Source organism: Notolepis coatsorum (assembly GCF_963971535.1).
Source record: "Notolepis coatsorum genome assembly, chromosome: 10".
Taxonomy (NCBI): Eukaryota; Metazoa; Chordata; class Actinopteri; order Aulopiformes; family Paralepididae; genus Notolepis; species Notolepis coatsorum.
In genome coordinates this window covers 95,990,959-96,008,902 of record NC_140174.1, presented here as the reverse complement: position 1 = coordinate 96,008,902, position 17,944 = coordinate 95,990,959, and the positions used below count along the sequence as shown (strand labels likewise).

Below are 17,944 nucleotides of genomic sequence, written 5' to 3'. Positions count from 1 at the left end.
TCCCCCATTTTCAATTCATATAGACATTTATGACATACCGCTGCTGTCGGGACAAAACCTCATAACTCCATTTTTTATTTATTTTTTTATTATATAAATCAACTCCGTAGATCATCCTCCATATGTGTGTGTGGGTTTTACAAAGTTTAAACAATGGGAAAGCATTAAACCGATCATCTGTCTAAACCTCCTAACTCTATTCACCCTCAAATCTGTGTTAGTTTTTTTCATCTGCTGAAAAGTTGGGTTTTTGGAGTTATGAGGTTTTGTCCCGACAGCAGCGCATACACAACATACATGACATTTATGGCATAGGGACATATAGATATAGGTATTTAGTGATACATTTGTGACATAAACGGTATTCAAATATACAGTACTGTTATCCCTAGATCCTGACAGAGTATATACATATGATGGGGAGGGGACTGTACATTAGGAGGGGGTGGGTGGGAGAGAAATATCCATACGGCGGGGAGGGAATATATACATGCGGTGGGGAGGAGACTGTCTATTAGGCTGTAATTTACGGTGGCCAGTTTCGAATTGCAGCCTCCCGTAGGTGCTCTTTAAGAGCGGTTTTGAATGTGGGTTTAGGGATTCACATTCCTTTACAGCTTTGGGTAGGGCGTTCCACATTGATGTGGCATAATTGCGAAACGTGTTTAGTCCCTTGTTTGAGCCGAATCTGGGTTTAACATGATTTGTTGAGCTTCCTCTGGTGTAGTGGTTGTGGTATTCACTGACCTTTGGGAAGTATTTTGACATGTACATGGGTACCGCTACTGTTCCTAATTTATGCAAATGACATGTCGTCAGCTTGTGACTGCAACTTGTTCCTGTTTGCGGACGACTCAGCCCTGCTGGTCTCTGACAAGAACAAGTTACAGGTTGAAAAAACCCTCAGCTCTGAACTAGGCAGAATCTGCATATGGCTCGCTGATAACAAACTATCATTACACATGGGCAAAACAGAGTCCATTCTCTTCGGTTCAAATAACAAACTCAGCAAGACCGACGGCTTCTCAGTTACAGTGGGTGACAATATTGTCACAAGGAAAGATGAAATTACCTACCTGGGTTCCATCCTAGAGGCTAATCTCTCCTGTGACAAAATGGCATCCAATGTAATAAAAAAAGTCAACCAACGAACTCGATTCTTGTACCGGATCTCCTCTCTGGTAAACAAGAATACCCTGAAGACTCTGGCAGGAGCACTCATTCAGGGGTACTACGACTATGCTTGCACCTCATGGTACCAAAGCACCTCAAAGGCGCTAAAAACAAAATTACAAACATCTCAAAACAAACTGGTCAGACTACTGCTTGACCTTACTCCTAGAACCCACCTCACCCCTGCCCACTTTGACAACCTAGGATGGCTTAGAGTAGATGACAGAGTACAGCAACTTGCAATGGGCCTGGTCTACAAGATACACTACACGACCAAGGTACCCATGTACATGGCAAAATACTTCCCAAAGGTCAGTGAATACCACGATCACAACACCAGAGGGAGCTCCACAAATCATGTTAAACCCAGATTCGGCTCAAATAAGGGACTAAACACGTTTCGCAATTATGCCACATCAATGTGGAACGCCCTACCCAAAGCTGTAAAGGAATGTGGATCACTACCCACTTTCAAAACCTCTCTCAAGAGACACCTACGGGAGACTGCAATGCAACACTGGCCCCTGTAAATATCCTAACCCAACCCCCTCCAATGTACAGTCATTTACCTAGTATGGTCTTGTCAATAGTCCAATGTACAATTTTGTTTGTTTGTACAGAGTCCCCCCCCCCTCAATGTACAGTTTTGCTTGTTTATACAATGTGCCCCCCCCCCCCCCCACCCACCTCCAATGTAAATTACCCAGTATGGTTGTCAATATCCCAGTGTACCCAACCCCCCCCACCCAACCTCCTCCAATGTACAGTTTCTACGTCAAATGTATATACTCCCTTTTCTTGACTCCTTCTGTATCACAAACAGTACTGTATTTGCAAATCTGGTATGTCATAAATGTATAGATGTAGCAGTACTGACTATCTGTATGTCATGTATGTCATATATGTCCTGATGAATTGAAAATGGGGGACCCTGGTGTAAACAAGACGAAAGTCTTTCTCTGGTCTGCATCCCCTTAACAATTGTGTGTATTGAGCTGTACTGTATTGTACCCATTCTGCAATCTGTTAATAAAGTTTTCAATCAATCAATCAAACCTTAGTCGTATAGTGTTTGATTGATTGATTGATTGAAAAGTTTATTAACAGATTGCAGAATGGGTACAGTACAGCTCGATACATACAATTGTTAAGAGGATGCAGACCTGAGAAAGACTTTCGTCTTGTTTCCATCAGGGTCCCCCATTTTCAATTCATCATATGACACACATGACATACAGATAGACAGTACTGCTACATCTATACATTTATGACATACCAGATTTTCAAATACAGTACTGTTTGTGATACTAAAAAAATCCAGAAGAAGAGTATATACATTTGACATAGAAACTGTGCATTGGGGGAGGTTGGGTAGGTGGGGTGGGGCTGTACATTGGAGGTGGGGGGGACGGGACACTGTACATTGGAATACTGACATACATTTGACATGGAAACTGTACATTGGAGGAGGTTGGGTAGGTGGGGTGGGGTTGGGTGGGGCTGTACATTGGAATACTGACAAAGCCATGCTTGGTCTTTATTGTACAACTGGGTTAGGACATTTGTAGGGGCCAGTTTTGAATTGCAGTCTCCCGTAGGTGTTCTTTGAGAGTGTTTTTGAAGGTGGGTAGTGATTTACATTCCTTTACAGCTTTGGGTAGGGCGTTCCACATTGTTGTGGCATAATTGCGAAACGTGTTTAGTCCCTTGTTTGAGCCGAATCTGGGTTTTACATGATTTGTGGAGCTCCCTCTGGTGTTGTGATCGTGGTATTCACTGACCTTTGGGAAGTATTTTGACATGTACATGGGTACCTTGGTCGTGTAGTGTATCTTGTAGACCAGGCCCATTGCAAGTTGCTGTACTCTGTTGTCTACTCTAAGCCATCCTAGGTTGGCAAAGTGTGCAGGGGTGAGGTGGGTTCTAGGAGTCAGGTCAAGCAGTAGTCTGACTAGTTTGTTTTGAGATGTTTGTAATTTGGTTTTTAGTGCCTTTGAGGTGCTTTGGTACCATGAGGTGCAAGCATAGTCGTAGTACCCTTGAATGAGTGCTCCTGCCAGAGTCTTCAGGGTATTCTTGTTTACCAGGGAGGAGATCCGGTACAAGAATCGAGTTCGTTGATTGACTTTTTTTATTACATTGGATGCCATTTTGTCACAGGAAAGATTAGCCTCTAGGATGGAACCCAGGTAGGTAATTTCATCTTTCCTTGTGACAATATTGTCACCCACTGTAACTGAGAAGCCGTCTGTTTTGCTGAGTTTGTTATTTGAACCGAAGAGAATGGACTCTGTTTTGCCCATGTGTAATGATAGTTTGTTGTCGGCGAGCCATATGCAGATTTTGCCTAGTTCCGAGCTGAGGGTTTTTTCAACCTGTAACTTGTTCTTGTCAGAGACCAGCAGGGCTGAGTCATCCGCAAACAGGAACAAGTTGCAGTCACAAGCTGACGACATGTCATTTGAAAACACCTCGTATTTCGTATTTCCGTTTGAAACGAAAAACGAACTATCAAAACGTACACGGACCCAGGAACCAGGGTTGGGTAGTAACTATAACTGACAAAAACGAATCGGGATTACGTAATCAGATTACAAAAAATAAGTAACTATTAGTAATTTGATTATAGTTACAGTGTCAAGGAAGCTTGATTTGATTTTTGATTACCGGGGCAGGTATTCATGGGTCGAAATATGTGTCACTCTGAATTTAATAGTTTTTAAACTCAATATTGTATGCTAACTTTGAAATTGAATTGAAGCAATATAGCTCTAGCAAGTGATTGCTTATTTACCACAAGTAGCTACAAATACAAACAGTATTTGTAATAAAAAATAGTTATCAGAATATTGGTCCTCGGAGGAGCCTCTTGAATTGAATTGGAGCTCTTCTATTCTACCATCCAAATCAGATTGCCCTCCATGGTTTAAGCCAAGGTGTGTACAAGTGCCTCTGCTTGCTTCATCAGCTCTTGGTGTGGCAGGTTTTGGAAGTTGTACAAAATTGCATACCTTTCACCTTGGCACGTTTCTCGTCTTCTTCTTTTCTTCTCTTTTTAAACTGTATGGCCGGATGGCTTTTGCCTCTTCATAGTTCTCTAACGTTAGTCTTTCTTTCCTCAACGCTCAATTCTATAAACACTTGACCAATACCCATCAATGCACAGCGTTCTAGCATGTTCTGACTGTGAACACCTAAAGCTGAGGCTCAGACCGACCGACCGTTTTAGATTTTTGGCTCATTTTCCATTATGTTAGATTTTTTTTATGTAAAAATAATGGTTGCAGATATAGAGGGGGGTGCCAAAACTGCGCAGAGAAAAAAAAAATTAAAAAAAAAATTAAAAATTAAAATTTTAATTTTTGTATTTTCTTTTTTTGGCGCCCCCCTTAGGCAAACCAGAGTGAAGCAGCGATCAGACCCATGGTTTGACCACACCATAGGTGATAGTATCAAACGGAGGGACTCTGCCCTAGCCAAGTTTAACCATTCTCACGATAAGGCTGACTTTGATCACTTCAAAAAACTCAGGAACCAGACTCAGGAAAAGATCAGGATAGCTAAGAGAGAATACTTTGCAGAAACCATCAAGGAGAACAGCAATGACCCAACTAAACTGTGGAAAACCCTCAAGCAGCTAGGCTGTGGGGGCGATGCCAACCAAAGGACTACTGAGTCCAACATAGGCCTGTCCACAGACAAGGGAATGGAGTTTGATAAAAAGAATGTAGCCACAATCTTTAATAACTTCTTTACATCGGTAGCAGGTAAGCTTGTCTCTAACCTACCTCCCAAGACAGAGCAGTTTGGTGAAGACTTTGTTGCCAACTACTATAGCCAACGAGGGGTTAAGGCAAACTCGTTCTCCTTAAGCAAGGTGTCAGTAGTCAAAGTGGCTGCGATGCTGGGTGAGCTCAAAATCAAGAAGGCCACAGGTGTAGATGGCATCAGTGCCAGGTTTCTGAGGGATGCAGCCAGAGTTATAGCTCCATCAGTAACCCATATTATTAACCTCTCCCTGGACCTAGGCAAGGTACCCACCGACTTCAAGAATGCCAAAGTCATCCCTATATATAAAAAAGGGAGCAAATCTGACCCCAGCAATTATAGACCAGTCTCAATTTTAAGTGTGTTATCCAAAGTCCTAGAGAAGATAGTCCATGAACAAGTCCAGGAATATGCAAGCAGCCATGACCTCCTGTACGACCTCCAATCCGGCTTTAGGAAGTCCTACTCTACTGAAACATGTCTTCTTTATCTTACAGACAGTATCAGGAGGGAGATAGATTCAGGTAAGCTGTGTGGGCTAGTTCTTCTAGACCTACAGAAGGCTTTTGACACAGTGAACCATGACATACTGCTCTCCAAGCTTAAGGCCTTGGGTATGTCTGAGACAGTGGTCAGATGGTTCTCTTCCTACCTTGCTGATAGGGTGCAGCGGGTTGAGGTCAGTGGCACTATGTCAGAGGCCAAGCCCATTGTATGTGGGGTCCCACAAGGAAGCGTGCTAGGACCTCTCCTTTTTTACTGTACATAAATGACATGTCAGCAGCATGCTCATGTAACTTGTTTTTATTTGCAGACGACTCAGCCCTGCTAGTCTCACACAAGGATCAGAACACACTAGAACAGATGCTAGGTGAAGAACTTGCAGGGGTCAGCAGGTGGCTTTCGGACAACAGGCTTTCTCTTCACCTAGGTAAGACAGAGGCAGTACTATTAGGCTCCAAGCCCAAGCTCAGGAAAGCACAGGAGTTTAACATCCAGCTAGGAGCTGTAACCCTAAAACAGCAAAAAAAAGCGAAGTATCTAGGCTGTATGATAGACGGGAGCCTAGATGGGGAGGCTATGGCCTCCCAAGTACTGGGCAAAGCCCGCACCAGGTACCTAGCTAGGAAAGCCAACCTCCTTGGCAGAGATAGCCTCAGGCTACTAGCAAATAGCCTAGTACTCTGCCACTTTGACTATGGTAGCGTGTCGTGGTTCGAGGGCCTGACAGTGAACATAAAAAAGAAGCTTCAGGTTTCCCAAAATAAGCTGGTAAGGGTGGTAATGGGTCTTGGCCCTCGCACCCACATAGGGAGGAGTCACTTCCAGGAGCTAAACTGGCTTCCTGTGGAGGCCAGAGTTACCCAGCTCAGACTGAACATAGTGCACAATATCATAAACCAAAGGTCCCCTAGATGAATGAATGAATGAATGAAAACTTTATTTAACAGATTGCAGAATGGGTACAATACAGTACGGCTCAATACATACAATTGTTAAGGGGATGCAGACCTGAGAAAGACGTTTGTCTTGTTTCCATCAGGGTCCCCCATTTTCAATTCATATAGACATATATGACATACATGACATACAGATAGTCAGTACTGCTACATCTATACATTTATGACATACCAGATTTGCAAATACAGTACTGTTTGTGATACAGAAGGAGTCAAGAAAAGGGAGTATATACATTTGACGTAGAAACTGTACATTGGAGGTTGGGTGGGGGGGGTTGGGTACATTGGGATATTGACAACCATACTGGGTAATTTACATTGGAGGTGGTTGGGGGGGGGGGGGGGGGGGCGGGGGGCATACTGTATAAACAAGTAACACTGTACATTGAGGGGGGGGGGGAGGAGACACTGTACAAACAAACACAATTGTACATTGAACTATTGACAAAACCATACTAGGTAAATGACTGTACATTGGAGGGGGTTGGAATGATTGGGTTAGGATATTTACAGGGGCCAGTGTTGAATTGCAGTCTCCCGTAGGTGTCCCTTGAGAGAGGTTTTGAAAGTGGGTAGTGATCCACATTCCTTTACAGCTTTGGGTAGGGCGTTCCACATTGATGTGGCATAATTGCGAAACGTGTTTAGTCCCTTATTTGAGCCGAATCTGGGTTTGACATGATTTGTGGAGCTCCCTCTGGTGTTGTGATCGTGGTATTCACTGACCTTTGGGAAGTATTTTGACATGTACATGGGTACCTTGGTCGTGTAGTGTATCTTGTAGACCAGGCCCATTGCAAGTTGTTGTACTCTGTCGTCTACTCTAAGCCATCCTAGGTTGTCGAAGTGGGCAGGGGTGAGGTGGGTTCTAGGAGTAAGGTCAAGCAGTAGTCTGACCAGTTTGTTTTGAGATGTTTGTAATTTTGTTTTTAGCGCCTTTGAGGTGCTTTGGTACCATGAGGTGCAAGCATAGTCGTAGTACCCCTGAATGAGTGCTCCTGCCAGAGTCTTCAGGGTGTTCTTGTTTACCAGAGAGGAGATCCGGTACAAGAATCGAGTTCGTTGGTTGACTTTTTTTATTACATTGGATGCCATTTTGTCACAGGAGAGATTAGCCTCTAGGATGGACCCCAGGTAGGTAATTTCATCTTTCCTTGTGACAATATTGTCACCCACTGTAACTGAGAAGCCGTCGGTCTTGCTGAGTTTGTTATTTGAACCGAAGAGAATGGACTCTGTTTTGCCCATGTGTAATGATAGTTTGTTATCAGCGAGCCATATGCAGATTCTGCCTAGTTCCGAGCTGAGGGTTTTTTCAACCTGTAACTTGTTCTTGTCAGAGACCAGCAGGGCTGAGTCGTCCGCAAACAGGAACAAGTTGCAGTCACAAGCTGACGACATGTCATTTGCATAAATTAGGAACAGTAGCGGTCCTAGTATGCTTCCTTGTGGAACACCACAGCTCACTGTGAGGGGGGGGGATAGGGTACCGTTTACCTCCACCATCTGTTCCCTCCCCTCAAGGTAGGATTGCATCCAGCTCACTGATAGACTATCAAAACCAATTGCTTTTAGCTTGTCAATCAGAATGGAGTGATTGACCGTGTCAAAGGCCTTTTGTAGGTCCAGCATGACCATGCCGCAGTATTTGCCTGCGTCCACCTCTTGTTTGATGTGGTCATTCAAATAGAGAAGGCATGTGTCAGTGGAGTGGGATGTTCTGAAGCCAGATTGGAATTCGTAGATTAGATTTTTTTCCGCTAGGTACTTTTCGACCTGTTCGTAGATACCTCCAGAACTACTTCACCCCGGTCAACGAATCCCACAACCACAGAACTAGAGCAAGCATAGCAAACCTGAAGCCTGCTTCTTTCCGATCCAAACTGGGCCAGTGCTCCCTTACTTTCTCTGGAGCCCAGGATTGGAACAAGCTGCCTATCCCCATCAAACAGAGCTTGAGCCTCCACAGCTTCAAAAGAAGCGTCAGGAAGTGGCTCATGGACAGAATAGAGGAATAGCCCCCTATAGTTTGAATGGGTTTTCAATCAGTTTTTAGTTATTGTGGGGTATACAATTTTAGCGATAGGTTAGTCTTTTAATGTTTTAAATGTATGAGTTTTGTGTTATTGTCAGTTTTTAGTTATTGTGGGGTATACAATTTTAGCGAGGTTAGTCTTATAATGTTTTAAATGTATGAGTTTTGTATTATTTGTGTTTGTTGTGGCCTAACAGCCCTGGGACCATGACGGAAATAAGGGTTTTACTCTTTCTCATGTTATCCTTTGGATCCTTGTTGTGTGTTTTTAATCCATCAATAAAATAAAATAAAATCAACAAAAACGTACACAAAAGAAACAGCATCACATATTGTGTTCCAGTTTGTTCCAGTACTGTTTCTAATGGAAATTTGATTTGACCAACTGTCAATACCGGATATGCAAAATGCATTTTATTGGCATTGAAAATGTTTTAATTATGTTTAAGAAAAATTGTTGTGGAACTGCATCCATTTTTGTATAAAGTGGAATATTTTCAATGTTTCATTTTGAAGTAATCCAAAAGTAATCAGATTACAAAGAGATTACAATGACAAACATTGCCATGTAATTTGTATTCAGTAATTGCCAGGAACGTACACGGACGCATTAGGTTATGTTTGATTGTTGATTGATTGATTGATTGAAAACTTTATTAACAGATTGCAGAATGGGTAAAATAAATACAGTACTGCTCAATACACACAATTGTTAAGGGGATGCAGACCAGAGAAATACTTTCGTCTTGTTTACATCAGGGTCCCCCATTTTCAATTCATAGTGACATTTATGACATACAGATATACAGATATATCATGACATTTATGACATACAAATACAGTACTGTTACATTTGTGATACAAGATATGCAAATATACAGTAGCCTACTGTTAAACAGAGATCCTAACAGAAAATATATACATAGGAGGGGGAGGAAACTGCACATTAGGATGAATGAATGAATGAATGAATGAAAACGCCTTGCCCACTACGCCACGTAGCCACCTTTCAATACACACAATTGTTAAGGGGATGCAGCAGACCAGAGATGCAGCGGAGCGACAGCCAACAAGTACAAACTAAACCATTCATCACGTCAGCAATGGGCATAATGAATACAATAAAGTATGGTGGTGTACACTTGGTTCGTGGTACGCCAGTAGATGGAAATTCGCCAGCCGGGTCGCGTGTATATTTTCCCTAACGGACTTTCACTTCCGCGTTCGGTTAAATATACACGCAAGTGGGTCGCGTGTAGCCTTTTTACAACGCATCCGCGTTTCCGGCGCTCTGATTGGCCAGGTCATGTGACATGTGCTATATAGCGTGTTTGCCCATTTCCGCGTCGAACAGCCTGCAAACTACCTGGCGTTCTATCGCCATGCTCTAAGACAAACTCTAACCTTAACCAACTTCGAAAGAGTGCCTAAGCCTAACCGGCGAAAGAACTTGCCGTCACGCTCTAAGACAAACTCTAACCATAACCAACTTCGAAGAGTGCCTAAGCTTAACCAGTGTTTTATCTCTGGAGATAAAGCTGGGAACGAGGTTAAACCAGTGTAGAAACTTGCCGTCCCACGATTGGCGCTCATGTCACATGACCTGGCCAATCAGAGCGCAAAAAAAGGCTTCAAGCAGCCGGGTCTTGAAGACTTTCTGGAACGTGACATGCCAAGCGCGAGCGCAATCAAATCTATGATGTACTAGGTAAAATCAGGAGTGAATTATCTACATGACTGGATACATGTTTTTGTTTTAAACGCGGACAGGACTGAGGCACAACACATAATAGTTTCTTCGTAATTTATGTGTTTCAATAACACGTAATTGCTAATCAAATATGGTTTATACAGTAATATATGACAACTACCCCCTAATATATAGCGACGAATGGTAAGGTCTACTCTGGACGCAACTACTCGTTTTGTCAAAGGGGTGTTTGTTTTTATTGTAAATACGTTTCTGCTATACGAACTGGATCGATGCAATATCAGTAATTATATATTTTAATAATTGTATATATTGAATGGATTCGTTTAGCCGTCTAAATACATTGGACAATATTTATTGGATTCCACAGCACCCCTGTCATAATAGTGTGGACTTGACACTTCCTTGTTCAAAAGTTTTATTTGGGGAAAGCTTTGGGTAAAGTTGGCTACCGACCGGTTAGTAGCACATTTCGACATTATTGGTGACAATATCGAAGCGATGATGCGTATATTGAGTTTAAATGAAGCTATAAACTAAGGTTTGGCGCAGTTTTTCCACATGGCTAAAATTATAAGCTGACTAACCTTTTAGTTGCTGAGAAGCTAACGCAAATAGGAAGATGTCCACGGCTAACGTTAGCGAAGATATTAGGCTGAAGTTTCCGTTGCATTCCTCGGTCTGGGAGAATGATTACAGGAAATTGGAGAACGAGCTACCTCAGGTTTGTAAAAGGATGAACACCGGGCTACCTAATATTAAGCCATCTAGTACTAGTTGACTCGGCTAGCTAGCTAGCTAGATAAAGCCGAGCTTCATATGTGAGCTATTTTGATCTCCATAGCCAGCTAATGTTAATGTAGGCCAGGCAGCATCATCAGATTGAGCTGGTCATAATAACAATGGCTCCGCGGCGCTTGGTTGACAGCTGCTTCATAGCGCCACCACAGATAATGTCTGATGATGATGTGCACAGTGTGAAGCTCAGAGCCATCTTCTCCATTTGGAGTTTAACGGCGGTTGACATCCATAATTGTTGCAAAGCCCACAGCCATCTATTGACGTTACCATTTATTAGCAATACATGATCTGGTGAATTGATTGATAACTTTATTGACAGATTGCAGAATGGGTACAGACACAGTACAGTACAGCTCAATACACACAATTGTTAAGGGGATGCAGACCAGAGAAAAACTTTCGTCTTGTTTACATCAGGGTCCCCAATTTTCAATTCATCATAGCCAAGCCAAGCATTTACCGATTTCTCCACGTTCTCACTGCCGTCTCTATGAAATGGAGGGAGGGGCCTGGGGTGCAGATAACATTACATTAGGATATTATGCAGGCATGAAAACTGTGTTGTCTTACTGTGGCTGTTGAACTTGAATGTCACCAGTAGTAACAGGTGATGGTGGCCATGGTTATAGAATTATACTAACTTACCCTGAGTTTGACTGGGATGAGATTTGGACTAATGTGATATTAGCCTAATAACCCTATTATGCTGTATGCTAGTGGCCGACTCGCAGTGCACTATAGTCTTTGTGCGCTCTTAGTCTTGGGGCCACTGGCACTTATATCAGGGGCGTAACTGACGCCGGGGACATCGGAAAGTGTCCCCCCCACGTTTTACCGTCCAAAGAGCTGAGTCTGACTACCTGTTCTATTATTATGCAAAGAGCAGTAGATGGGGGTCGCATTCTTGCCCTGCACGGGCCAAGTACCCACTCGCTAAAGTACTTGTCTTTGCATAATAATAGCTCGGGTCGTCAGCCTAGGTGTGTGTTAAAATACGTCAAACATATTGTTTACACTAGGCCTGCCACGATAACACATTTTGCTGGGCGATTAATTGCCCCCGAAAATATCGCGATAAGCGATATTATTGCGACCGGTTAGAGAATTTTTTTTGAGAAATTTATTTCCCAAAACTTTTATTTTGAAGCCCACCGCTCCGTCTTTTCCGGTGTTTGACTTTTATTTTGAAGCCCACCGACCGGACCGGAAGTATTGTTGTTATTATCCTAAGCAGAAACTATGAGCCGACAACATGTCTCGTCGGGTTCTGTTTTTGAGCTAATGATAAAACAAATTGTTGGTGAACAACTACCTTTCGGTTAGTTTTAACGTTAGCTACTAACGTTAGATGCAGCTACTACAGGCAATCAACGATGAGGAGGAAGCGTCAAAGCAGTAATAGAATAGCTGTGGTGCGTAAGCACTGCAGCACGACTCGAAACTACCGGAGTGTTATAATAAATTAATTCATGTTTAACTTGTCCCCGTGTCCAGTCCTTTGACTAGCCCCACCCGTTCATTGTAAACAATGATGCATGTAATTGTATTAACGTTATTCTGTGTTGTACTTGTAGCTATGCTATACGTTGTATTTCGTTTGTTAGATATTTAGCTAATGTTGTTAGCATGGAATGAGAATCAAAGCTCTATCTTTCATCTTTATTTAGCAGTCCAGTTTCTCCGGGCAGTAGCGAGTAACTACTTGGGTCTAAAAATAGCTAACGTTACACTACAAACCAGGGTTAGAAATTAACATTTTTTTTCAAGGGCTTTTTTTGCCCCCCTTAATTGATTTTCGGGGGCTTTTTTTTGTATTTCGGGGGCACTGAATTTTTATGATAAACGGTAGGGGTGGGACGGTTCACAAAATGGAAGGTTTGGTTCATATCACGAATTTGGGGTCACGGTTTTCAGTTCGATATACGTTAATTTTTATTAAAAAAAATTTAACACTCAAATCTAAAAGTCAAGATAGACTGCGCTCACAAATTATAACACTGGGTGCTGAAATCCCGTCGAGTATAATAGAAAAAGAAAGCAATACGCTTGGACCAGCACTCACAGATTTTGGTATATTTAATGGCAGCCTGAAACAAACATGTTTCGGAACATAATCGTTCCGAAACATGTTTGTTTCAGGCTGCAATTAAATATACCAAAATCTGTGAGTGCTGGTCCAAGCGTATTGCTTTCTTTTTCTATAACACTCAAATCTAAACATGTTTCTCATTTATTAAAAATAAAATAAAAGGTTTACAGTGTTTACAGCCTTAAATAATGTTTGGCACACAAAGACCGAACTGACTGAAAAATATAGGCTACATTTGTCAAAGTATTAATTTAGTGCAAACAAACAATATGCTCAGCCAGCACTAGACTTTCCTTTCTTTAATTAATATAAACACACAAAAACAATGTCAACCATGTTTAAATTCCCTGCTTGTCAGTTCTTAATGGAAAGATTCGTTTTCTGCTTGAAATTATTATGTTTCTGTCTACATATATTTAGACTAACATTATTTAAATATTGAGTGCAACTGTGGTGGATTACGTAATTCGGTGAGTTGGAACTATCTATGGGTTGGCGCCGGGTCCCCACGGACATTTTAGCGTGTGGCACCGCCACCTTCAGCTCCGGTCACGTTAGGAGCAGTTCATAACGTCAACAAGCAGCGCGAAAGCGGCAATAGTCCCGGTTGGAGTTAGTAAAACACAGTTGTATGTTAGCCTTCTTGGATGTTGAATAAACGCCTATCATTGTCTTTAAACACCCCGCCTCTCAGACTCCCATTTCCTCCTCTGCTACAGTAGCTAGTAGCTACGGTGTTAGCTGTTGTTGTGAAGGGCTAGCTAGCTAACAGCTACAAACATTGTACAAACTGCTAACGCTATGGCAAGATGTGTGTAGGCCTATGTAATGTTAATGGCTATGTTTTTAAAGTCGTAATGAAGATTGATTTATATTGTGCGTGCCATTTTTACACAAACTGACTAGCACCTGGCTGCTGCTGCAGCCAGTGCAGAACACCGGCTCCGCCAAATGATTTTTTTTTATTTGCGCGTCATCTGAACCGTATACGATACACAGACGCTCCATTACCGGATAAATATATATATATATAATTAGTAAACTGTCGGGGGCAGGGGAGGAAACTAACTTTTTGGCTTACCAGCCAACTGGCGGGTATCTGATTTTTTTTACCAGCCAAATAGATTTTTTACCAGACAAAAAAAATCGCTAATTGTGATAATTACTTCTTTGTACGTCTTCGTCTAAATTGATTTTCAATCATAGTAAATTAATCACACTGTCTCTACTCTTCAAAATATTACATCATTAAATCACATATTAACATGAAAGAGGGAACTATTCTGGACTGGGTTGGGCTGAACTGGGCAGTGAAAGATGCTGGGTTGGGCTGGTCTAGGTTATACTGAATGATGAATTGAAAATGAATTGAAAATGGGGGACCCTGATGTAAACAAGACGAAAGTCTTTCTCTGGTCTGCATCCCCTTAACAATTGCATGTATTGAGCCGTACTGTACTGTACCCATTCTGCAATCTGTTAAATAAAGTTTTCATTCATCACAGCTCAACTACTAGGAATGTGTGTCTGACTCTTAAGTGCAGGAAATATTCATCAGAAAGGGGGGACATGATGGAGGGAATGGAAAGAGCAGGTTTGACAGGAGCAGGGTTGAAGGGATTGATTGATTGAAAAGTTTATTAACAGATTGCAGAATGGGTACAATACAGTACAGTTCAATACATACAATTGTTAAGGGGATGCAGACCAGAGAAAGACTTTCGTCTTGTTTACATCAGGGTCCCCCATTTTCAATTCATCATAACATATTGGAGTGTGGAGGAAGTGGACAAGGCATTAAGCAAACAGGACTGAAATGGGGGACCCTGATGTAAACAAGACTAAAGTCCTTCTCTGGTCTGCATCCCCTTAACAATTGTGTGTATTGAGCTGTACTGTATTGTACCCATTCTGCAATCTGTTAATAAAGTTTTCAATCAATCAATCAATACTGGGTTGGGCAGTGAAAGAACCAAGCATTTCACTGTAATGTAATAGCTAAATAAAACAACTTGAACTTGACTTGTTACATTTGCACTCTGGTTGTATGCCAAATGTATTCTGGTTGTACTGTACTTGTGCTGTAAGATGACAATACATTGGAACCGAATCGACAACGCTAGGGGTTCAGCAGGTGTGTTCTGAATGCCAAATATGACAACATCACCGTTGTGAAGGGCATATGGGCGAGTGGTGATATGCTGGGAAACCCGGTAATAATAAAATGTCACTCGGCTGCATTTAAGCAAAGCCGCTCAGTATAGTCGTCCACTATGTTGAATGCGCGTTATGGTAGCTTGTTACATGCTAGGTAGCTAGCCGGCTAATGCTGGTTGACGTGTCATTCTCATCCGACTCGAAGGAGACGCGTCGCGTGCTGTTGTTCGCCCCCATGTCAGACCGCACCGATATCCGAAAGCGACGACTCTACATGCAATTATTTTCATCCACTCATGTGTTTTTGTAAGTTTGTCTACGTTGTCAAGCCGGTGACAGGAGTCTGTAGGGCCGCACGCAGTGGTCTGTCCACTTCCCCTAGATGGGCGGCATCTTCTAGAAAACGAGTGTTCATTGGAGGAGCTTAGAGCGCATCTGTACAACGATGATGTTCATTGGTTATGGTCTGATTATTATGTGGCGCAAATGGGAGGAATCAAGGGGGGAGTCAGAGTTCGGTTTGTGCCAGTGAGCGAATCAGCAGATTGCAGAATGATTTTTTTGTTTTGTTTTGTAATTACTAGTACTCGCCAGACTGGCGAGTGCTCTTCATGAATTACTCGCCAAACGTAAAAAATACTCGCAATTGGCGAGTAAAGTGGCCTAATTTCCTCCCCTGGTCGGGGGCATTAAGTGCCCCCCTTAACTGATTTTCGAGGGCATTTTATCCATTTTCAAGGGCATTATGCCCCAAGCCCCCGTTAATTTCGAACCCTGCTACAAACAATGCTACTTGGTTAAAAGGAGCAACACTATTGAGAAATGTCTATGTGGCGTTGCCCCACGGAGCTCCCGTGCTGTACTCTAGTAACGTCAGCGGCCCGCCTCCCAACACGGACAGTGACTGAAGGGGCACTGGTTCCGCCTCATTAAAACAAACGCGCAAATAGCAATTAATCGTCCCCGTCAAAATCATTGCATTCATTTTAATTATCGCAGCAATTAATCGATTTATTGCTTATCGCGGCAGGCCTAGTTTACACTGTCTTTCTTCTATTATAACAATCCCAAATCATATTCAGAAAGTATCACAGAGACTTCTATTGACCAAGGAATTAGTTATTATTTCGCGGTTTATTCACATAACGTTATATTGTTTACACTGTCTTTCTTCTATTATAACCCTCCCAAATCATATTCAGAAAGTATCACAGAGACTTCTATTGACCAAGGAATTAGTTATTATTTCGCAGTTTATTCACATAACGTTATATTGTTTACACTGTCTTTCTTCTATTATAACCCTCCCAAATCATATTCAGAAAGTATCACAGAGACTTCTATTGACCAAGGAATTAGTTATTATTTCGCGGTTTATTCACATAACGTTATATTGTTTACACTGTCTTTCTTCTATTATAACCCTCCCAAATCATATTCAGAAAGGCACACACAACATATTCCAGTTAACGGTATATTTTTTTAATGATTCGTTATGGGGTAATCAATACTTCCATGCGTATAAATAAATAAACTGACTGCAATCTGTTAATAAAGTTTTCAATCAATCAAAACGTGGGCATGTTAGATGCATTTGACCCCTTGTGGGGAAAAAAACAGGCACTTATTTCGTGTCTCAAAATAGGCGGACTCTGAAGCAATGCTGTCTAACGTCTACACACGCTGAGCTGCCCTGAGCTATTGTTGTTCTGGCCGGCCGGATATGCTCAACAGGGGATTTTCAAAATAAGAGTATCTAGGCCTGCCACGATAACACATTTTGCTGGGCGATTAATTGCCCCCGAAAATATCGCAATAAGCGATATTATTGCAACCGGTTAGAGAATTTTTTTTTGAGAAATGTATTTCCCAAAACGTTTATTTTGAAGCCCACCGCTCCGTCTTTTCCGGTTTTAGACTTTTATTTTGAAGCCCACCGACCGGAGCGGAAGTATTGTTGTTATTATCCTAGCAGCATCTCGTCCGGTTCTGTGTTTTTGAGCTAATGATAAAACAAATGTTGAGATTGTTGGTGAGCAACTAACTTTAGGTTAGTTTTAACGTTAGCTACTAACGTTAGATGCAGCTACTACAGGCAATCAACGATGAGGAGGAAGCGTCAAAGCCGTATAGAATAGAATAGCCCTGTGGTGCGTAGGCACGGGAGCGCAACTCGATTACCTGTTATAATAAATGTATTCATGTTTAACTTGTCCCCGTGTCCAGTCCTTTGACTAGTCCCACCCGTTCATTGTAAACAATGATGCATGTAATTCTATTAACGTTATTCTGTGTTGTAGCTATGCTATACGTTGTATTTCGTTTGTTAGCTATTTAGCTAATGTTGTTGGCATTGAATGAGCATCAACACTAGATCTTTAATCTTTATTTAGCAGTCCAGTTTCTCCGGGCAGTAGCGAGTAACTACTTGGGTCTAAAAATAGCTAACGTTACACTACAAAGAACGCTATTTGGTTAAAAGGAGCAACACTATTGAGAAATGTAGTTAAGCTATATGTGGCGTTGCTAGTGCCCCACGGAGCTCCCGTGCTGTGCTCTGTAGTAAGGCCAGCGGCCCCCCACACGGAGTGACTGACGAGGGGTACTGGACTGGTTCCGCCTCATTAAAACAAACGCGCAAATAGCAATTAATCGCGCCCGTCAAAATCATTGCATTAATTTTAATTATCGCGGCAATTAATCGATTTATTGCTTATCGCGGCAGGCCTACGCAATATGAATCGATCTTT

At 42.1% G+C, this 17,944-nt stretch overlaps 1 protein-coding gene across 2 annotated transcripts in view; it reads left to right on the top strand.

Annotated features, from left to right (window-relative positions):
* Positions 1 to 10,410: 10,410 nt before the first annotated feature.
* The window catches only part of ankrd13a (ankyrin repeat domain 13A), a 44,358-nt gene continuing 36,824 nt past the window's right edge, over positions 10,411 to 17,944 (top strand). For both annotated transcript variants that reach the window (XM_084322828.1, XM_084322827.1), the window contains exon 1: positions 10,411 to 10,871. In XM_084322828.1, the coding sequence (XP_084178954.1) occupies positions 10,770 to 10,871 (102 nt within the window). In that variant the 5' untranslated portion in view covers positions 10,411 to 10,769. The remainder of the gene's footprint in view (positions 10,872 to 17,944) is intronic.